The sequence below is a fragment of the Ptychodera flava genome, chromosome 12, assembly GCF_041260155.1.
Source record: "Ptychodera flava strain L36383 chromosome 12, AS_Pfla_20210202, whole genome shotgun sequence".
In the NCBI taxonomy this organism is placed as follows: domain Eukaryota; kingdom Metazoa; phylum Hemichordata; class Enteropneusta; family Ptychoderidae; genus Ptychodera; species Ptychodera flava.
Genome location: NC_091939.1, coordinates 101,782 through 125,603, shown reverse-complemented (window position 1 = coordinate 125,603; position 23,822 = coordinate 101,782). Strand labels below are relative to the sequence as shown.

General features: G+C 37.7%; 1 protein-coding gene across 9 annotated transcripts in view; it reads right to left on the bottom strand.

Annotated features, from left to right (window-relative positions):
* LOC139144631 (BAI1-associated protein 3-like) overlaps positions 1-23,822 on the bottom strand; it is a 52,082-nt gene that overhangs the window by 18,821 nt on the left and 9,439 nt on the right. Inside the window, exons 1-5 of one of the 9 annotated variants that reach the window (XM_070715327.1) lie at positions 13,885-14,017; positions 11,538-11,630; positions 10,422-10,649; positions 1,614-1,670; positions 1,051-1,164 (exon numbers count right to left, since the gene is read on the bottom strand). In XM_070715327.1, coding sequence (XP_070571428.1) covers positions 1,051-1,164; positions 1,614-1,670; positions 10,422-10,649; positions 11,538-11,582 — 444 coding nt within the window. In that variant the 5' untranslated portion in view covers positions 11,583-11,630; positions 13,885-14,017. Of the gene's footprint in view, positions 1-1,050; positions 1,165-1,613; positions 1,671-1,768; positions 1,898-3,952; positions 4,196-8,518; positions 8,617-10,421; positions 10,650-11,537; positions 11,647-13,884; positions 14,030-23,822 lie in introns of those variants that run through there. The other 8 variants (XM_070715329.1, XM_070715326.1, XM_070715328.1 and 5 more) reach the window with 8 other exon arrangements.

Here is a 23,822-nt window from a genome sequence, read left to right as displayed (position 1 = left end):
TTACCCTAATATTTTGCCCTACCCAACATTGGATACCTTTCAGAGAAGTACAAAAATAGAGTTACCTACGGAAAGTGGGTTTACAAAAGGTGGTCACAGTTCAGTGTGTGAATACATTGAGACAGGAAACAGGAAACCAAAGTCTGAATAAATGTCTGAATTAATGTCTGTTAATCAGACATTAAAAAGTTTCTTTGCTTGCTTGTGTGACTTAAGACATGTCAAAATTCAAATGCTTCAAATACTGCTATCTTGGAATTTTTATTATTCTAATTTAACCACTATTACTGGAAAAGTAACAGTGATGTAAAACATCTCACAGCCTGTAACATACCGGTATGCGTATGTCACAGCATGTAATACATTCTTTACATATACATTTGGTTCTCTCAATTTTTATCTTGTATCAGTTTCATTGTTATAGACAGTGCCTATATTCAAAACCAGTTCAATTAAAATTGCAAATCAATACATTAATAAAATAAATAAATAATAAACAAACAATACAAATAACAAAGGGGTACAAAAACCCATTCCTGCAGATTATATTTTTTTGAACCAGAAAAACATTGATTGATTATCAGAATGTACTGAATAACTATACTTTAGACTTGTATTTTGAGTTATGACATGAATATGAAATTTGATTTATGTTCCAGTGGCAAATTTCTCATTAAAATACCATTCAGGGATGAATTTAAGGGCACTTTAGAGAATTCATCAAACAACTTACATTGAGATATTAAGAATGATGATCATTCATTGATCTATTTGACAAGCTACATTCCAAGGTACTGATCACAAGTTGAAAGGTCGATAATGACATCATTTAACTTTGAAATGATGTAATCTATTATTTCAGTTACCAAGGTGAACAACAAAGGAAAGTAACACAGTTAGATAATTTATTTCTTAAGCACTGAACATTTTCTGTTCTGGTTCATTGTCTGATTAAAGAGTTTGAAAAGTTGGAATCGAATAAAATGATTCCCTTTGTGATTCTAAGTGTACTTAAGCAAGATTTTAAATGAGTGACTTATAAACACTTACCTCTTGAATGTGTTTGATCATGTCAGTAGCTGTGATGTTGTCAGCATTTTCTGTCTTGCCCAATGGATGCACAATACTTTGTAGAAGAGAAATATAAAATCCTTCGAAGGAATCCTGGCATAGAAAAAATGGAGATAATATGTATTCACTGCGATCGGGTGAGCGGTATCAAAGGCTATCAAGATTCAACACACACAATCTACGATCACTGATTGCAAACTGTAGTCTTGCAAAATCGACCGGCTGAACCACAGCTCCTGGAATCGACCGACTGACCCACAGCTCCTGGTCTAAATCGACCGGCTGACCCACAACGAAGCAGCTGGTAGTATAGTCCTGTCGACACTTGTGGAATGTATCGGTTGTCATAATCCTCTACGCCACTACTATAATATATATATATTATATAGATTAGCCAATTTAGTCTGTGAATGAAACCTATTATGGTTCATGGTTTCTGGTGACCATGGATTTATCACCCATTGATTCACCGTCAGTCGGAGACATAATCGCCTCGGTACGTAGAGTTTATAGCGGCAAAATTAATTAAGGTAAATGCTTACGTGCAAAATCAGAGCGTCTCTCTGCCTGGATCTTCTTTTCAAATGTTTCAGTGGCATCTAAAAAAATAGTCATGAAAATACAGAATTAAAACATCGGCCACTTGTGTTCCTTAAAAAGGTGTGAAAACCCGTACATCCAGGAAAGTTTTACGTACATCGGCAAGTACTTGGCAATCGCCTCTGGCAGTTTCTACGTGCGGCATGTACGACGGCATGTTGGTGTCTGAAGTGCGCACGTGATCGTCGTTCGATGGGTAGCCTAACTAGTTATGCAACACGCCCACTGCACTGGTGCAGTCTTATAACTTTCGTGTCCGGATGTAAGTATAGATATACAATCACAACATCAGACAACGGGAAATTCCCGTGGTTTTCCGGGTGTTGCTATGGTGAGCAAAACATAGATGGAATGTGAGGTATTTTATGATCCACTGTTTGCTATAAAGACGATTTAAGTACGAACACTTACTACTTTGACCAGTTTAAGTACCTCCATACTGAACGGAGTTCACGCGGTCGCTCCGCGGGCGGCCAAAGCAAACTTGGGTCGAAGATCATTTATACAGTGTTATGGCCTAGTAATGTAGTAGCACAGAAGGTGCTACCTCCAGACAGTGGTAAACGCTCAGTTCATTTATAGAGAGACGGAGCGAAGAGTAGTCGAATCAGTTACATGTGATCTGTAAGTTATATGCCGGACTCCCTGCCAAAGGGTTGTCAAGCGGAGTTATATACAATTATGATTAAACCGACTATGGATCGAATGAATATGTTTCATGAATGATAGACAGTGTGTTATCAAGCTGGCAACGAACGTGTTATCAAAACTCTCTCATCAGAGCTCTTATCAAAGCTCATGGTTATTTACAACCATTAGGGAAGAGAGGATTTGGCAAGGGGATAGCAAATTGATGAAACACTGTTGAAAAAATTAAATATTTCTGTCATCATTGTATACTTGCAAAATCACCCTATTGCACTCCAATATAACTTGATGCGCGGTCACAGTACTGCCTTGGCAGACTGTCTGCCAAGGCATGTACTGTGACGGCGCATCAAGTTGCTGCGCAATGCTGTTGCTGTAAATGTTTCTCAGAGTCTGTGCAACAACTGCGTGATTTTGGCAAAAATACTGATCATCATATAAAATTTGAGTGCTGTAGAGTACTTCTGTAAGTATACAATAATCACAGGAATATTAATTTTTTATCAAGAATATTCACAATCATAAATTTATTAATAACAGGGTCTATATGACAACTGCGCGAATTTAGCATGAAAACGGATATCATTCATGCAGTTGGGAACTTTTGTAAACATACAATAATGACAGAAATATTTCATTTTTATCAAGTTTTCATATTCATAAATTTATCAATTTTTTACACTCTTGCTGTGACTGATAATGCATTGTGCCCCTGTGGTCCACATCACAATGTCGTTGTCGGACTTTGGCATGGCGACTGTGATTAGAACAAAGTTATTTGATGGTTAACGTCGATATAACAGTTGTGGTGAAAATTATGTTTTTATTTATCATCACTGCTCCCCCCCCCCCGACATAAATATTTTATCTTTACAAAATGGATATAATTGTGAGCCGAGTAAGGCAGAGTGACAGTCCAGCGATGCAATTTCAAGATTACCGAATCTACATTGTGATGATAAATGAAGATAATTTGTGTTGACTCACAAGGATTATAGAAGTTTTGCCATGCATATTTAAGGGGGCACTTCAAATTTTATTTAATAGTGCAGAATATATAGCGTCTCATAGCGCCACGCTAAACGTCTGACAGTAAAAAAGTCCCTCCACCCCATCTATTCATCCTTGGATGCAGCCCTGGTCACAATACACGTTGTTCATTTGTACCACTGTACAGAAAATTTTTCCACTCACACCCAAATGTTGTCCACACCCCTTTGAAATAATTACGAGGGCGCAACAGAATTTGAATAAACCTGCATAGACGTAACATCTTAACCTATATACGAGTCTCGCGACACAATACACGAAAACAAAATGTCGACATGCACCCACTGCTTCTTTGGAATGTTAACAGCGAAGAATGCAAGGTCACACTTCAATGTAGCGCCGACAAGCGCATGGAGTGACGTATACACCGTACCCATTCTTTCTGCATATATACCACATTGGCAATTCCAACCACCTGTTGTTAGCGCCTATATGAAGCTGACAGATGTCTTGTCTCTTAAAGTGCATGCATATCGAGTCAGTGTCAAGTTCAAGCATAGACACTGTAGACAGTAGAGACCCCCATACACTGTCTATGGTTCCAGAGAATTCATGGTGAGCGCAGAATGCACTGAACACTGACCTGAACTGATAAAGCCATTTTCCAACGCTGTATAGGTGGTTGTAGTAGACGCTATAGGCTTTCTCACAGTAGTTAGATTGTGTATGTACTTTTGTAAATGTGATCAACAGATCTAGCTTGATGGTTGCACGCCTTCAAACGGAGCTTTGAATGCACAATGTTATTGAAATACCAAACTCTGTGAGTCGCATGACTTGAGATCAGGAATCCAATAACAGCCAGGTTGAGCCTGTCCTAACCAGACAACAAGGCACTTTTAACTTTGCCAGGTCACAACTTGTTCGTCACGTGTTTTTTCTAATGAGGTAATTTACTTGAATACCACAGTCGGTATCCCATAAATTCAGATTGTTTTGTTTACAAGTCGACAGTTCCATCTAAGATACCCGGGACAACTCACAACCTCTGTGCCTCAACTTTTCGCTCGTTTTGGAAAGTAAGCAAAAGTTGGAATATTACAATTTTAAGACGGTGTATGTCGATCCATGTAAGCCAAGCTTTGCTTAGACTCTATCCGCCACTGTGCCCCGAAACCTGAGTGCGGTACTGAGACCTGAGTGCGGTACTGAGACCTGGGTGAGGTACTGACAGGTGCTGCCAACTGATCAATTTCATGAATTTCGCAATATTATCACAAAACGTGTTTTGAAGGCTGATATACCGATTTTTCTTATTTTTGACCTTGACCTAAAATTTAGAGGGGAAAATAGAGCTGTTCGTAACTGCCCTCCCACTGGCATACACGGAAAATGTGCCCTCCCACTGAATTTTGATGCCCACTGCCCTCCAGTATCTATAGTCTGCCCGCTTCCACTTCCCACAACAATTAAAGCTCCCCACTGCCCTCTCCCCGCTTCTGAAAGTCCCCATCGCCCCCTTGATGACCACTAGACAACCAAGATCAACGCAAAACCGTGCGAGCAGCTATCAGTATACTCTGGAATATTGCTCCCACTCTAAGTTAGGCTCTTAATCTCCCCTACTAGTTCTATCAACCACGCCGCTTTCCCCTCCCTCTACGTATTTTTCGGTGCCCACAGTCAAAAATCTTCTCCCGGCCCACTGAAAAAAAATGAAATTTCTTCCCCGCCCACAGTAAATATCGATATTTTCTCCCCGCCCGCTGATTAGTTTTGAAAGTTGCCCGCCCGCTGAAAAACTTTGCACGAACACCTTTTTGCACGAACAGCTTAGTTGGCGGCACCTGTACTGAGACCGCCATGGGTATTACCCTATTAAGGAACTGAAACCTGAGTGAGGTACTGAGACCGCCATGGGTAAGGAACTGAAACCTGAGTGAGGTACTGAGACCTGAGTGAAGTACTGAAACGGCGGATGGATTCAACGCAAAAGCTGTGACTTTTCTGACACTGACAGGTTACCATGACGACTACAGCTGAATGATATCCATTAACGATCGTAACAAACCAAGAGAAGCTTATTTCAGTAAATTGTGATCAAACTATGGACAGATACGAAACATATCGTCATTAAAAATGCAGCTTCTCAGAAAGCAAGGATAAGCTTGTTTCCACGACCTCTTTGACCAATAACATTGTCCGACTTTCATTTCCACGGAATCAGCTAGGACCAGATAAAGCTAAACAATTTTCTTGACTGTTACTTCTGCTGCAAAATCTCTCGGTCAACAATATCGCGTGCACTTCACTATTTAAGTTTGAAGTTTGCCAAGCTCAATATCACCCTGTCTCCCTTGCTGTGACGTCATTGAAAGGATCATACGGCGATTTATTTACTTAAGTTATTAACGGGACACTACTTCAAGTATTCCAACAGGACCGAGGAAAATACGATATTAATCGGCCAATGCACTTTATAAGACGTCCTTGTCGTGTTCCGAGAAATAAAATTATAAATAAAATGACACTAGAAGTCTGTTTCGGCACAAGTCAAGAAGATCAAGTTTTATGGTCAACTTGTAACGAACACCATTTTAAAAGTTTTGAGTGCTCTATAGCTGAATGTTGGACTATTACAAATTACTCATAAAAACAAGTGCATTGCTTAAACAGAAAAGCAGACGGGCTTACATTTGCAGATTAAACCGACATCAGTTCACTATCCAATTATCCTAAATTAGTTCCAATCGTGTTAATGCTAAAATTGAACACAAAATACAGTCATACTGAGGTTTCTGTAAGAAACTGGGATTCGTTCATGAATAAACGTCTTTTGCTCGTTCTCAGAATTTCGTGTTTTACTGAAAAAGTTCTGAAAGTGTGATTTCTGCAATATGTGCGATAAATGCTATGGAAAACCGCTTAATAGTAACATGATTGAAACTAATTTGATAGAACAGGATCTTTTTATTTTCAAATTTATCAAAAGTGTTAGGTGCCCTACAGCTGGAATTTGCAATATTAGAAATCACTCATAAAAACAAGTGCATTCCAAAAAATAAATGAAAAGAAAGGAAAAGAAAAGTAGATGAGCTTCAATTTGCCGATAAAACGAACAGTACTAAAATATCCTATCCTCCCAAATTAGTTCCAATGGTGTTTTGCCAAATACGAATTATCTGTTTTAATCGAGTTTTTTCGGAATAAAATCAAAACGACAATTGTCACGCCACGGACGCATTTTAAAAAATCCAGCATTAAAAGTTGAAAATATAGATACTTTAAAAAAATGCGAAGTTGCAAATTAAAAAAACGCGGGAGCCTGCAATTACACTCCAGCTGAGAGTCCGTGGCTCATGACCTCGGGCCTTGTTGACAGTGCTTGGCCAATGCAGCCACTGCGTGGTGGACTGGGCCTCGGGCCTTGTTGACAGTGCTTGGCCAATGCAGCCACTGCGTGTGGTGGACTGGATCTAAAATTACATTTTGCTCACGTGAACGTCGTGTTTTGAAGCTTTAATCATTGTTGGAGATCCGGACGGAAAGTCTAAGGTTGTGATTTGTTTTGTAAACCATATTGAGCTTAAAGTACATTGAATCTGCCATTCTGTGTCCGGTGATTAAAATATCGTGACAATACACTTTGGAATTTGTCACATATTCCGACTCAGAAATTTTGCGTTGTCGAAGACAACGAATGTACCTTTGTTTATTGACTTAATGCAAGGTGTCTCAATACATGAGTTCAGTTTACCATAATTTATATTGTTAAAACAGGAATTTATTTCGACCATATGACATTTTTCTTTACAGTTGCCATGGAGAAAAAGTTTAAAAATAAAGTACATTCCAGGTCATTGTCTATCGAACACAACAAAAGGCTGCCCATTTTCCGATCTTTTGCGTAGCCGTTTCATGTTTGCGTTTTCATGTTTGTTCATGTTCAACGTAGTCAGGGAAACACTGTACAACACACAGTATACGGTTTGCCAGTATCTTTCGAATCAATTAACAAGATGACGTCAGACGATGATCTTGATAATGACGATGCATACCTTAAATATTGAACAAGTGCCCGGATGTACGCGATGACTGACATTTTAGCAGTTTGAAGTTTGCCGACTAGTTAATATGTAGATGTGTATCATGACAACCCAGTTTACAAGTGGGTTACATAACATAGCCCTGTTAAACAGAACTCCGGAACAAGGATTGCATTTTTATAGCTCTTTAATTTAGCTCTGTTTTGAGTTCCAACTTCCAAATTCGAATAACAAGGCGAAAACAAAATAAGAAAACGTTCACTCTGTGGAAGGAATGCCAGATGGACATTTTTTGAAGTGTCGTCAGTTCGGGGAGCGTCGTCCTATAAATATGGTGCTGTGGTTCAGTCTGTGTTCAAAAAGTTTGTAATCAAATATGTAAAACCTATAATTGATTTGATAAACGATAGCCTCGGTACATTTTTTCTGTTGGATTGTGGATTCTAACGATGATTTGCATATTTTTGTTTTCATTTGCTTTAAAATGTACATTGAACACGCTATGTTACACAGAACACTTGACAAGTGTTGAAATTACAACATTCTCACGGTTACAGAGATCATTACCTTCGAACAAACAAACCAGCCAACCAACAAGCTTGCACTAGTTGATGGTACGCAGTGACTACCAATTTTGTTGCATACAGATCAAAATGGTATATTGATATGAAATGCTCATCTGAATTAAGTGCCAATCTAAAACTGGTGACCACGGCAAGGTGTAAGTGTACACGTTAGGTAATTTTATCTGATGTTGATCTATGGTATTATCGACCAGAAAGATGTTATCTGATATTGATCTATGGTTTTATCGACCACAAAGATTTAGAAAGAGGAGCAAAATTGAAGATTATATAAGGGCATGAAATGCCTGATATAAAATAAAAGTATTTAAATAAGATATAAAATATAAAATAAGAATTAAAAGAAGGAGGACGGGGTGAGATATAACAGGTCCCAGGTGTCCGGTCATTTTATCTTGAATTTTCATGTAAGATAGAACGGCCAGACATTTGTTATATCTCGTGTCACTTTTGATAGTACAATATGTTATAACTATAAGCACTTCAAAACTATTGATCGAATATATAGATCCCGTTATGAATATTATTTACGACATTTAAAGTGCATGCACAAGTGTCATTTACATAATTTATACTTACCTCAGAATTCGACATATTTAAATGTAACAAAATACAAATCGTCTGTTTTTACCAGAACTTTGAGAGGAGGAATATTCACATACAGCCAGACAGCGCAATAATGAGCTGTTAGCTTTGTGTTATGTGCTTTCTATTGACGATGTCATCATTTTCTTATTTTGGAATGAAAAACAAACCATGCGGCAAGCTGTTTTTAGACAACTTTCAATACCGCATGTTTCTTCGTGCGCATGTTTGCCTATTTACTTAGTTTTATCTTTTATTTAAAGAAGACAGTCATCCTGTGTTTTCTGTCATATTTAACTAAGTTTAATATTTCTTAAGCAGGTTATTGTCCGACAGTTCACCAATTCAAGGCCGGATGCAAAGACGCCATCACAGGCTCGTATGCGATGCCGTTACAGTACGTACTGTGATGTCATCAAAGCACGTACTGCCATGCCATTACAGTACATCAAAGCACGTAGTGCCATGCCATCACAGTACATCAAAGCACGTACTGCCATGCCATCACAGTACATCAAAGCACGTACTGCCATGCCATTACAGTACATCAAAGCACGTACTGCCATGCCATTACAGTACATCAAAGCACGTACTGCCATGCCATTACAGCAAATCAAAGTGCCTATTGCTATGCCATTCTGAACAAGGGAGGGACCAAGGAATATCCTTACTTTCATTTTATCACAAGCGCTCGGTACATTGCAAAGTCCACGGTGTCAATTTAACGGTTTGTGAATGCATTTACACTCGATAAATGTGCAAATAGAAATCGTAAACGTCTTTGTGAAAGGAGTGGAAGGGGAAAACACATCGATAGTGTCTCCATTATCCTTCTGTTTTGCGAAAATGCTACGTTACTTAGATCAGGATTCTGTAGATGATCAGCTCGCTCACTGTCTCCGTCACTAAATATTCTGTATATAAATAACTGTAGTATATGGACGAAACCCTGGTTCAAGGCAATCTCTAGAGATTTCAAAGTGCGCTTTCCAGAAATGAAAACGAAAATACAGGGAGTTTATTTGAAATTCTTTTCGTACTGTTAGACAAGGGAAGTCAAGGTCAAGTGCCAGGTCTTGTTCAAACCAGAGTTTGAGAATTTGTCTCCTAACAAGGTTTCTGTCATTAAAAACTTACAACAACCGCAAGGACGAGAAATAAACTTGTGTGATTGCAGTTTGAATTCCAATGGATAATTAAATTGCTCATATCATGCTTTTAAACACTTTCTGAGCGAATACAGATGAGAACATGTACCTGAAGTGAAATTAAGTACAAATTGCTTCGATCTTAGTGCAACACGATTAGAACTAATTAAGGATAATTGGATTTTCATATTTTTCAAGTTTCTCCAAAGTGTTAAGTGCCATATGGCTGAATGTTGCAATATCGCAAATTACTCATAAAAACAAGTCTGTAATATAAAAGAAAACCAGATGAGATAACATTTGTAGATTAAATCAACATTACTTCACCATCCAAATATCCCAAATTAGTTCCAATCGTGTTGTGCTTGTCTTTCCTAAAATAATTTCAATCAATCAGTTTTTATGCGTCCTCTCATCTTCGATGTGGAAGATATCTGTGGAAATTATAGATATGCCGATACAGCCTGCTTATTTGCACTGAAATTTGTTTTAAACTAGTCATTGCGCACCCTCACAGTATATCATCCACGTTTCCTATCTGTCAGGAAACATTTTCTGAGTTCAAAGAACTATATACCTTGTCTATAGCGTCATGGAAAATAGTCAGTGATTTGATAAAGATTTCGAATGCAGAAGAGCTCTCAGATTCTTACAGTAATTGCTATACAACTCACATGACGTACAAACTGATCTAAATGCTATTTCCATACAACTCACACGTACAAACTGATCTAAATGCTATTTCCTACCAATTTCGGACAAAATGAGAAAGTCCTTCTTCTCCCGTTGGTTTTATGCAGTTTTATTGGATCCAACCCGTCCGAACAGTCAGAGTCACTGATTTCGCAAAGTCTGCTGTCGATGAATTTATACTCTTTCATAGAATAACCACCACAGTCTTCGTCTTTCTGTTGACCGAAAATGCATGTTGGTTTTCCCGGAATTTTTGATATAATGCTCTGACACCAATGTGATGCCTAGAGTCAGGAATGATGGAAAACAGAAATACAGAAATGGTTATGTATTTCTGTATGCTGTGAAAAATTAACGTTCACACCTAATTGTGAAAATATGATCGCACTGTTTGTTTATCTGTTTGTATACATTTTGAAGCTATACAAAAGCATTACGACAAATGCAAACATTAGAGAATGAAGATACACATGAAGACAGACTCACTATCGTGGTGACCAGAAATTACATTAAATAATTCAGACTAAGGTACGTAGTTCGTGAAAATGTCAGAGGACAAATCCAATTGAATTGAATGGGTGACAGAATTGAAACTGATGGATGGATGGAACACGTCATTTTGAAACCATAAATGAAGTCTTAATTTCGGGATCCATCACAGAATCTCTAAGTAATAATGTGCTTTTTTTTGTTACGAACTGAAAAAATACAGACCATTTAAAGTGATCAAAAGGGGTAAATTTCTTACTAGCTAAAACGCTATTTGCTGAGGTATTAGAAACATGTGGAGCTTACATGATGCATACTAGTGTAAGGTAAAAACAAGAAAGTATAGAAATAAGTTTAAGTCGAAGGATATATAGAAAAATGCTGTCGACTGTGTAACCAAATAGAACTAATGAAAACAATTTGTTTACTGAGTAAATATTTTTAGGAAAAAAATCTGCAAGCTGTATACATGATGAGATGTGAAGAATTGGAGGTGTGTGTAGAGACAGCTAGAATTACGACTTCGGACATCTAAACTAACTTGACGTGTCTATCCTCAACGAATTCGAATCCAAAGACATCGTGGTCAACAACTTTAAACTGTCATTTGATCCTGATTATATCAACGATAAAAACGAATTTAGGTGACGGTGACAGAAAAAGTAGGAAGATGCGTTACTTACTCGTTGTTTAAACTTCTTCCGCTGCTTTTTCAATGGCTTATGCATTTTAAGGATCGATGGAAAACCAGCAATGGAAGTGTAGTCAACTTGTTACTACAATACATGTATGGACAAGCATTACACCAGCTTGTGTATTTATACATACGTAATGTGAGCTTCAACTCGAATTCAGAGAATTTGTTTTATTTAGAGCAATATTGGAATACCAAGTGTTAGCTGCGCCGATATTATTTTTCCTACGAACTAATCTAAATAATTATGTTCTTTGTCCATTTAGAGACCCTGTAATAAATATCTCTATGACAGTGTTTCTATTAATAAAGGGTTTACATCTTTACACTACGCTAGAGTGTGTACGCTATTTTGTTTCTTAAGGTTTTTGTCACATTTTCAAAAACAGCTTTGATGTTGCACAATAAATAACCATTTCAAATATATGTAAACACAGCCAAGAACACATACACAGAAACACACACCCACACACATGTGAACACACACACATCAGAGTCAACGACCTGCAATGTGTCACAGTTGCAGGAGCTATATTTGTTTTATTTTTAGTTGCTGGTTGTCATATGTGTCACGTCACAAATGCTACCAGCCGTTTTTGTAATGCCAGCTAGATATAGAGCAATCGCCATCACAATGGATGACAAATTCCCACGCTGTCCAAGAGAACTCTTTACATTGATAATTCAAAAAAAATATTAGTTGTTCTTTTTATAGAGTGCCAGTCAAGATCGTATTGATGTGGCAGTGTCCACCATTCGGATACAACAGAACCGCTGTGACGTCACGAGTTCGTTTCTTACTTCTGTACTGAACATGTGTAGCAGTCAGAAAATTGATCATTCTGTCACAACATTATGTTCTTAATCACGGAGATAATTTTTGTAGTGAATTTAAATTTGCATATCCGAGTTTGAATTTTGATTTGCATCTCTTTGTTTGTAAAAAGGTATACGTATGAGCGGAAATGAGGGCATAATGTAGTCCGTACATGTAGTACACAATTACTGGATAATTCCAATTTTGGCTTGTACCGTTCTGCTAAATACCAATTCCATGAATCCTTGAGTCATGTGGAAACAACATGAGAGCTGTAATTGGATGCGTCTGCTGTAAATGTGACCACACAATTTTCTCTCTGCAAGTATGGCAGCTCCATTGATGAGTAACCGACATAGCGAAGTACGATGCGTTTGACTTGGTGAGCATAGAAGCACACAAATGTTTGGCGTTGATACAAAAAATTGTTATGCTGCATTAAAGTGTTGGTTGTCGTCAAATACGACAAAAGGATTATTCTTGCGTGCAACACGACAGTTAGTCAGTCATTTCAATCGACATCTTCAAGTATTGTCATTTTCATATATATATATATATATATATATATATATATATATATATATATATATATATATATATATATATATATATATATATATATATATATGAGTTGCAAGTAAACGATTCTATGATGGTTAAATAATAATACATTTGGCTCCGGCATTATCAATATTTATACCTCCATGAGAGCCATTCCTTTGGCTGGCAACAAGTCGTAATACTTGCCCAAGATATAATGTATTATTTATTTTATTATAACTTATACGTAGGAATCGTAGTCACAGTAGAATGAAGTCACAAGCTGAAAGTCGCCGCACTGTCAATGGCCACATTTCCCGACCGCCATACCTAAAATGGCTTTCAAATAATTTTAGCTAGTTGTATGTACTCACACGTTGATCACTATTATAAGGTCTACTTTGACTAGAGTTAGGCTTACGTGTTGGCTCGTACGTACGTCGGGGATTGTACGCGTGCTTGTCTGTGCTGTGTTATATTTAGAAAGGAGACGCACTGAACCAAGGTATGTCTGCAGCGGTCAAGATCACCCCACAGGACCAAGTAACTATGCGCACAAAGCTTAATATGTCTATAGCGGTAAAGATCCCTTCATTGACCGGGTAAGATTCTCCTTAACCATGTAACGTGACTAAATATATACCAATCACGATAATGGAATGATAGGAGAGGTTGTTATAATACTAAATCAAATATTAGGAAGTTCAAAGTCAAAACATTCTTAATTATGATTTTTAGATCAGTAATAATACTAACATTCACAGACACGAACATCAAATCACATCAGAGATATAAATCTGATACAAAAATTTGCAGTATTTTACGCCCTTTTGTTTTCATGTCTATCGCTTTTGTTTATTTTTACGAGATCTCTTACTTCATAGGTTGAGAATTTGCAAACTGCTAAAATCACAGAAACCTAAATAATAGGATGTACTGCGTGCTCAAACTTCAAATTGATGAAATCTGAAGTACTCACATTTGACATTGTGACCACGGTAACACATATACCTCACAATAACCCATTTATCACGAAACAACCAGCATCGCACAGCCAACGAACAGACTCAAAACACCAGGCACCTATTCCAGTCCTTATAGTTACGACAACTGTGTGAACAACTGCCAGCTTATTCTCAATATATTAAATTACCGATTTCATTTGAATTTTTAATACCCAGTGGCTAGCTCTTTCCACACAATCTCGTGATAGTACACAAAATAAAAAAAATGAATATAGGTATTTTTTTATTTCGTATTCGATTTGTAAGGTCACCTTTCTACCGAGCTCATTTAGGCTTGTTTTGAACATCAAAAAATGGAATATTAGACAGCACAGCTGTGTTAATACAGAACAAGGGTATTATTCATATTTACCTGCCATCATTGATATTCACGTTTATAATTGACTGATACATTTATGAAACAGGATATTATTAAATTGGTTCATTTCTTTTAGAAACATTTTGAAATAAAATTAAGTTCACGAAATTCATGAACGAAAGATAGTTCATCTCGTCAGTAAGCTTATATCTTTACAATTTTTCCGATGTTAAAACAACCTAGGCATGGATGTAATCGTCCCATAGCAGACACAATCAACAGTATACTAGCCAAGTACCGCATACAAACACGATTTATTATCAATCGGAGGTTGAAGATAATATTTATTATATCTCTACCGTTTACTATTAAATTTGTGTTACTGTGACAATTTCTCGATGAAATGAGGTGATCAACTGCATCTTACAAGTATTGAGGGAGTTTTAATTGTTGAATCATGTGTTCTCCACCGCCAAACTGCTATAATGCAAAAATTTCAAGTACCTGATTGCAAGTCCATCTTATCCTCATAATACAATCAGAAATACAATGCATTGTTGGTAAAAGCTCCGCATTTCTTAACTTTGCAAATCAACGTTTCCGCCATGCTTGCATTGCTTTAGAGCTCTTTTTTGTGATCCAATATTCCCTACCAAGAAGACTATACCCAGTAGCCTGGCTTTTGAAAAAAAACATTGTTTGGGATCCCTTACTAATTCAACGCTGCAGTTACTGTCTTGCCAGTTATTGTGGGCCACCCCGTTCACCCCAGAATTATTGCTTCAGTTTACTGTTTTGACGTTTATATGTCCACAGACTTGCGGTTAGTCTGCCTACCCTCATCCGTGTCTCTAATTGATGTTATGCGGGAGTCAAATTAACAAACTCAAATTCAAGTTTCATCTCGAAACACGAAAAGAGGAAACATTCATTGTTCAGCACGATGCAGTCGTTTTCTCCGTGATATAAGTTGCAATGTGTAGTGTCCTAACATTTCTATTATTGTCTACTGTGTATGAATTTGTAAGGCTTCTGCTCGTTGAGAGAACTGATTATATTTTTAAATCATTAATGACTAGATGAAATCTGAATATCATATTTCGGCACCTTTTGGTGTAGTCGGTATGCAATTAGGTGACTATGATGATGACATTTTCTGACATCTTGGTCTCTTAAACGATACCCTGCGCAGTGTGTTTCCCTGGACAATAGAATAAGTCACTCTAAGGGACCGTTCAGTTTTTACGGCCGGGGGGGCGGCAAAATCCAGGGGGGTCATCGTAATTTTGGAATCCGCAAAGGGGGGGTCATCGCTTTTTCACTGGTAGGAAAGGGGGGGGTCATCACATTTTCAAAAACATAATACCAACAATAAAGTTCACTTTATGCCATGGCCATGATCGACCCTCTTTACCGGCGGGCCGCCTTCGGCGGCCCACTACAATAAATATACATTATGTATTACCCATGACCCTCTTAAAGGGCAGACGCCTTTGGCGGCCCAATTAGGTTTACTTCATGCAATGGTCATGATTGACCCTCTTTAACGGCGGGCCGCCTGCGGCGGCCCACTACAATAACTTTACTTTATGTAATACCCCACGGCAATCTTACCGTAAAATTCCCAATTGAAGCCGCGGCTTGTATTAGAAACATTTTTGAGGGACCCCTGGGATCACGCACTGAATAATGGTAATGGCCGCGTGCCTTCAGCGGCCCTGTCCAGTAAAGTCTACTTTATGCAATAGCCATGATCGACCCTCTTTACCGGCGTGCCACCGTTGGTTGCCCACTGGAATTAAGTTGACTTTACGTAATGGCCCATGACCCTCTTAACCGGAGGGCTGCCTTTGGCGAACCACTCCAATAAAGTTTACTTTATACAATGTCCATGGACATGAGTTGTCTATGGAAATGAAGTTAAAAATTGCCTTACAGTCGTCCTAATTAACAGACGTTTCAATTGATGTGGCTGAGAAGTTTGTGCACTGGCATCTCTGCTACACAAATAAAGTGCGCCGCGTACCAGAGTTCAAATCAAAACCATGCGGGTAAATTTGACATATGGGTTTTGGTTATTTTTCAGGGGGGGGGGGTCATCAATTTTTTTCGTCTGACACAGGGGGGGGGGTCATCTTTTTTCACAAAAAATGCAGGGGGGGCTCTATATTTTTTTGAACACCGGCGACAAGATTTTGCCGCCCCCCCCCGGCCGTAAAAACTGAACGCTCCCTAACCAGCAATGAAACCCCATGAAGTATGTAGCAGAGTCTCACTTTTCTGTAGGGCTATTTTTCTGACTTCAAGACCCTAGCTCTGTCACGAGACGGGCAAGCAGGAACAAACAAATGATGTATACTTGGATTTGACACAGCGGTGTAATATTACGCAACTGTAATGATTAAACCACTGCCTAAGATTCGCTAACAAAACACCTTTCAACGTTGTTTCAATACAAATACACTTTGCTTGACACGACGTAGAAACAGCGTGCCATTATTCAAATGCGCCATTTTGAACTTTGACATGTCAGAGGTCACAAAGGAAGGTAAAGTTACGTCGGCCCTAATTCTGGTACCGGTAAGTGTGGACACGGACCAAATTTAATCCCAAAAGGACAATTATTTTGCGTCGGCCCAAATTTCAGTTGGGTTGCCAATGTGAACAAGATAGTTTAACTGTTGACTGCTATGCAAAATCTAGTTTGACTCGTTGTGTGGTTATCTAATCCTTACAGTGCTCATTGGAGTTTCCTGAGAAGTTGTAATTTGATAATTTGACGGTGATTCGACCGAATGTCGGTCAAAAAACAAAAAAAAACAAAAAAACCCCAAAAACAAACAAAAAAAACAAAACAGTGCTACTGAATTCGGGCCTTGGTCGAAGCTTAAAGCACAGACTTTAAAATGGCAACGATTAAACTTCTTGAATTCATGTGAGCTGTTGTCAGAAAGATTGGTATGTCTTTGAACTTGGAGCCATAGATTTATGGAGGTTAAGCCATGCAATTTCTTCTGTTTTATGATCACATTTTCCAAAATTAGTCACACTTGGCGATGTCACAAAGGTTGATGTTCACATTGCCAGACCAAATGCGAGTAACCCGTCATGATAGTAACATTAAAACTACGAGTAATAGCGTCTTGAGAGCGACATTAAAATGATTAAAACTGCAAGTGAGCGCGTTACGAGAGAGACATTAAAACTGCGAGAATCCCACCGGCAAGTGATGTCACCTCTTTCCAAGTAAATGTCTTTCACGGAAAGTCCAAAATAGCACCTAATTTATTCTTGGAACCACAAATCCATGTACTAAGATGAAAATATAGTCCAGAAACGAAACAACCAACAAACAAACAAACCAGACCAACTGTTGATAAAGGTCCGCAATAATGATACGTGTTTGTTCCGGTAACACTTCCGTATTCAAAACTAGTTAGTACATAGTGTCATTCATGACAAATTCATCAGTTTAAGAGTTCCAATGTGTACATTCGATGAATAACGCACACGTTTGCGATGAGACCGTCATGTTACACAGGGATACCATAGTAACTGTTTCGTAGCCAGCTGTTGCAGTAAAACACTGTGTGCCAAAATACAAAGCGATGGAATGACCGACTTTTTAATAGCTGGTTATTGATTGGTGGATGACCATAGAACATACTCAACCTTCAAGGTTTTAAAGAAAATCAACAAATAGACTACAATATGACTAACATGGGTTATCCAAATGCTTGTTTTCGCGGAAATCGTGACAAGGTTGGGTAAATAATTATAGGGACAAAGTCAGCCATTTTTCATGAATTTTGTTTGATACGAGATACTACTTATATTGTTTGACATGTTGAAAGATATTGAATGAATGGGTGAGCACCCACATATTCGACCCGGTTTTTGACAAATTAAATGAAACCATCGCGAAAATGAATTAATGGTCATGAGATGACCATTAATTCATTTTCGCGATAGTTTCATTTATCGTGTCTTAAACCGGGGTAGAATACATGCGTGGTCACCCATTCATTCAGTATCTTTCAATATGTCAAACAATATAAGTAGTATTTCGTATCAAACAAAGTTCATGAAAAATGGCCGACTTACGGTCCCTTTAAAGCCTATTTTCCCTGCCGCGCGAACGCTCGAGCAAATGAAAATATCATTCCGTACAAAGTCTTGAAACCATTTACACAGTTTCCTGATACAACTCATTTACTGTAAACCGTGGGCAGCGACCATCATATTTATGCTTCGTAACTTATCGTTGCCGATAAGTTATTTTTCAGACCGAATAACGTTTTCTTTTTGTTCTTGACCCCTTGACCCCTCACAACCTTGAATGTCGGAAAGTTCTGGCGTACTTGCATTTCGCACTATCGCGAACACCCGTATCCACCGTAACTACATGAAAATGGAATTTCCTCATTATGTTGACATTGTGCATTTAGGACCCAGATCTCGTTTAAAATGATGCAGCGATACCGTCATTTATTTTGTAATAGCTCACAAGATCATAATAAATACGGACATATCCGGAGCACAGCGACACGTGGCATGGTGACATTGGTCAGAACTGTCACGTGAGTAAATGTGATCCTGCAAATAACAATATTACATCTTCTGTCGTGTCAAGCACGATGTAAGTTTTTTCGTGGACGTGAAAAATGCTTACGGCGCTATTCCATTTCGACGCACACGAGGATGAGAAACTCAGTGTCCAGTTTTTGTTGATCAACCACCACTCCAGTTGATGAACTAAGGCTGCGTTCACAAAAAAAGCCAAAAACAAAAACAGTTGGGGGTGGGGGGCTGGAGGAGTTGAAGGTGGATTTGAAAATTTTGGGTAGTAGAGGGGGACTTTAAAGTTTTGCTCTGCCTATATGGGGGCCTGAAATTTTTTGGGTTCCCTTTTTTACGATTCCAAGGTTTTATGTGTAATAAATGAAAATTTAATAACATTTTATGTCATCCAATTGTATAATGTTAGTAATAATTAAACAAGATCTAGAACCATTTTGTCGCATTTCATTACTTTTGTCTCGAAAAAATCTAAAAATTTGGGTAAGAAAACAAACAAGTAGGCTTCGTATTGGGGCAGAAGCTGCAACTGTCGATGATTTTTTCAATATTTTTTGCAGTACATGAAATATAGTTTCTTGCTGTCTCCTTAGCTTACAACATGCTGAACACACACTATTCAATTTGTCGACAGAAGCCTGCATATATGAATATTGGGTGATAATTGAATTAACAGACTTAAAGTCATTTGTCAATGATACAAATGTGGGGTACATATTCACAGGCTGTGTTGGCAAGCTGAATACTGGACAGTTCAACACACTGTAGGAAGTAGAACAAGAAGGCAGTTGTATAAACTGAACAATTGTCAAAATTATCAAAGTTAATACAGCTACTGCCATGCTACTGCCTACGGGCAGTGCCACGCAGTGAAGTAGCTGAAGAAGAGTTCGGGTCCTGTAACGCTTATGACAGTGAAACATACTGTCACACAAGATCAGGCCAGAAAGCAACACATGGAAAACCAGGAGACTTGAAAGTCATCAGGGATTTTTGAATTCTGGCATATCAGAATAATCAAATATTTAAGAAAAAAGATAGGGTCACCATGCTTGATTTTCTAAATTTTCACATTCTCATCGAAAAACAACACAAAGTAAAACTTTGTACAGTAAATAATCTAATTTAAATGAAAAAAATGTGACTAAATCTAATTATTCTAATTTTAATAAACTTACCATTATTATACCAAAATTTTCAGAGATATAAAAACGTTTATTTGATGGAATATTTTAACGTTTCAGTATTGTCAATTTTGTGAAACTTATAAGTAGCATCTAATATAGCCAAGAATTCACAATTTGTAGTCTCTCATGATTATCATTTTATGTGCTCTTCAGCCGGTGCCATTGACCTGGCCAGATCAAGTTGGATTAACTCAAGTCGGCTTTGACTGATAAATCAAAAGGTCCATTGATGTGTTTAAAAATGAATCAATTTGCTTTAGTAATATGGCTCTACAAACTGCTATTTACAGGCAGTGTTCAACATCTGCGAGCAGAACTGCCCAATACATGTATATTGTTTATTTTTCCTTGTGTGCATCCCTAATAAATATGCGGTTATATGATAAGTGTGGGGGGGGGGGGCGCTTGAACATTGTTATCATATAGTCCGGGGAGACTTGAAAAATTTTGAGGGTATTGAGGGGTATCTGAAAAAAAAGGTTTCAATCGCGATTCCCCCCCCCCCCCCCCCCGAACCGTTACATGTGAACGCAGCCTAATTGATAATTGACGTGTAACTAGACAGCCCTTGATTGGCATTTGTTGCATGCTAGACAACGCTTAATTGGTATACGGTACACGTTCCACTGAGTGTTATCATACTTCTGTGAATTACTCAAGAAAATGGAAAAAAAAAGTATTCTTGTGAATACGGATGTATCACGATGTCACTGGATATTTCGTAGAATGAATGAATACATACATTTAGAAATCCATAGATCTACAGGCAGGCATTTATGTGCCAGTATTTAAACAAGCTCAAATTATTTGTTACTATTTTTATAGACATTAGAATATTCAGTGAAAATGTAGAGGTAGCTAAGTGTACTATGTGCCCCATGCTGTATTTGTGTATCGCTGCCATTGTGTTTAGCGCCAACAATACACCCTCTCGTTTCATGTTTGCATATATACCGGTATGTTTTACATCGAATATCAAAGACTCGACTGTGTTGAATAAATAACAACGATATATACAATTGTTTTGAGAGCACAGCATGCAGAAAACATACGAAGGACTGAGTAGATTTATAATCAAACCCTTTGGATAGGATTAGATCAAAACGATAGAGTAAACTGAAGAACTTCAGCTCAGAATGGAAGGTACTTTACGTGTGTCTTGTCTGTAAGTTACAAAATTTCGTTGCGTAAGTAATGAAAATAAAACGGCATGCATTCTCGTTTACAATATTGCAAACTGAACCATTCTGTGAATTTTCACTAAATTGGGTGTGTACAGCGTCAAGGAAAACCCTAAAATGACTCTGAAATGTATACGTACATGTTTGTTAAAATCTGATCGGAAGAGAGACGTGCTTCTGATTCACAACATAATAGAAGCTAGCGTCCTAGAAGCCTGCATAGTAAAATCGATATTTATTACTAGCCACCAAGTCTCAGTTCTGGTTACTACCTTTTAATTATGTTTACTTATTTGATTACAAAGCAGAGATACCTCCAAGGATGGTTATCAAATCTGACGTATCGTATTTGGTTGCATTTCATGCAATACAATTTTGTAAATTTTAACACTAATTGGGACTGACCTTCAAGTTAACTGTGGGATGAGATTTGGTTCCAGTTTTGACACACCTCTTATGGTCAAATGGTGGATCACTAGATTTAATAGGGGTGGGCCAATAGATCTAATTTTGGGTCCCTTGATCTAATCATCCTAATCATGGTGAGTCCGTAAATCTTAATATGGTGGATACCTAGGTTTAATAGTGGCTACCAGATCTACGGATGGGCTCCAAGATTTAGTGTTGGATCCCCAGATATAACTTTTGATCGATCCATAAGCACTGCGTTTTCTTTTCTTTTTTGTTTTTGACGACTGGTCAACCATACACTGGTCTATCATACACTGGTCTATCATACATTGGTCCGCCATACACTAGTCTACCTTACACTGGTCTATCATACACTGGTCTACCATAACTTGTCAACCATACACTGGTCTACATTACACTGTTCTATCATACACTGGTCTACCATACACTGTTCTATCATACACAGGTCTGCCATACACTGGTCTGCCATACACTGGTCAACCATGGTCTACCATATACTGGTCTACCCTGCACTAGTCTACCTTACACTGGTGTACCATATACTGGTCCACCATACTTGGTCTACCATACACTGGTCTATCTTGCACTGATCTATCTTGCGCTTGTCTCAGTACCATACATTAGTCCACCATACACTGGTCCACCATACTTTGGTCTACCATACACTGGTCTTCCTAGCATAAATAAACACGTTAGAGATCGCTGCCGAGTAAGAATTCTTGGAACACAGTATCAAAAAACAGACAACTGTTTTTGCTTGTCATGAAATTTGAGATTCCTTAAATCTTGAAATTTAATTTTAATGTTTGATTTGCTTGCTATGGTAGGTGTGAGTACATTTAGTGTTGAAGAGTAGGTATATTTTCACACCTTTCTAGGTCTTCTCCAAACATAACCTCTTGGAAAACCGAAATACAAAACAACAACAACAACAACAACAACAAATCCCAACGATTAAAGCAACTACAAAAAAACAATTGAGGACAATGGTTCTCAACATGTTTTGAAGATCTGACACATTCGTTCTACAATATTATTGAAAAATTGAGATAACGTTGAACCTTAAAGGATCAGTTGTCACTAATTAAATATGCATATTTCAGTAACTTTATCTTTCATCGTTTATACAAAATTCAGTGTTTTCATGGTGACAGTTATGTTACGTAATAGTTGCATTACACAATACAGAAGGATGACCATTAAATCCCAGCGAGCAAGGCAGTAACAAACCGAATTTCTCACATATCATTTGATGTATTTCATACAGTGTGTGATATTATTGTAATTTGTTTTTCCTGCTCTCGCTATTTTTATCGTTACTTTTCTAAAGAAATCCTTCTTTTTGAGCTATCGGGGTTTGAAATGACGTAATGTCATATTCCTCAACGGGCATCAGTATGCTTTTGAAGTTATACCGCCCTCTACGTGGAAGTAATAACATAAATTGATATACCGAGAGCAACTCTCCTATTGTTCTCTTGTAATGTCCTAAATGTGTAAAGATAATGTTTACAGCCAATTTTGTTTTGTATAGACACACCGAAAATATCATTATATGCTTCAGTTATAGAAGCTGCTACCTCTCATAGTGATCTACACGTATGGCTTAGGTGATTTGGTAACTATAGGAAAAGTTTTATAAAATTAATTGTTTTCAGAGATTAGATGCCTTCATGTGTGACTTGAGGCAGGATGACAAAAGAATCGTAAAGAACAATGGCCATAAAAGAGATGGTATGAACTGATGTTATAGTATGACAGTGCTTTCATTATGAAGTTTGCACTTTTATTAAGAAGATAGGGAAATACGTTTAGAAAGGAAAGATATTCACTTTTGGGGGGCAGATAACTATGAAGTAAAAAAAGAAGAAATAGAAACAATTAGGATATGAAATGGCACTTTCAGCATTGTGTGCATCTGACTATTGCTACTTATAATGTAGAAAATTCCATCTTTATCGTTAAGATGTATATTGTGATCCTATTCTGTACTTTGACCTCTCTTTACATCCGGGGTACTTTAAATCATCTTGATAGGCCCTTTCCTTTGCGGATATAAATTAAAATTTATAAAACAGAAAGTAAACCTTGTCTCTGTACTTGTGGCGGTAAAGAAGAATATTTGTTCAATTTGCATTTCTTGTACACGTCACTCAACTGAGAAAATACTTGAGCAGGGACAGAAATTAATGACTTAGAAAGATGACATATAACAG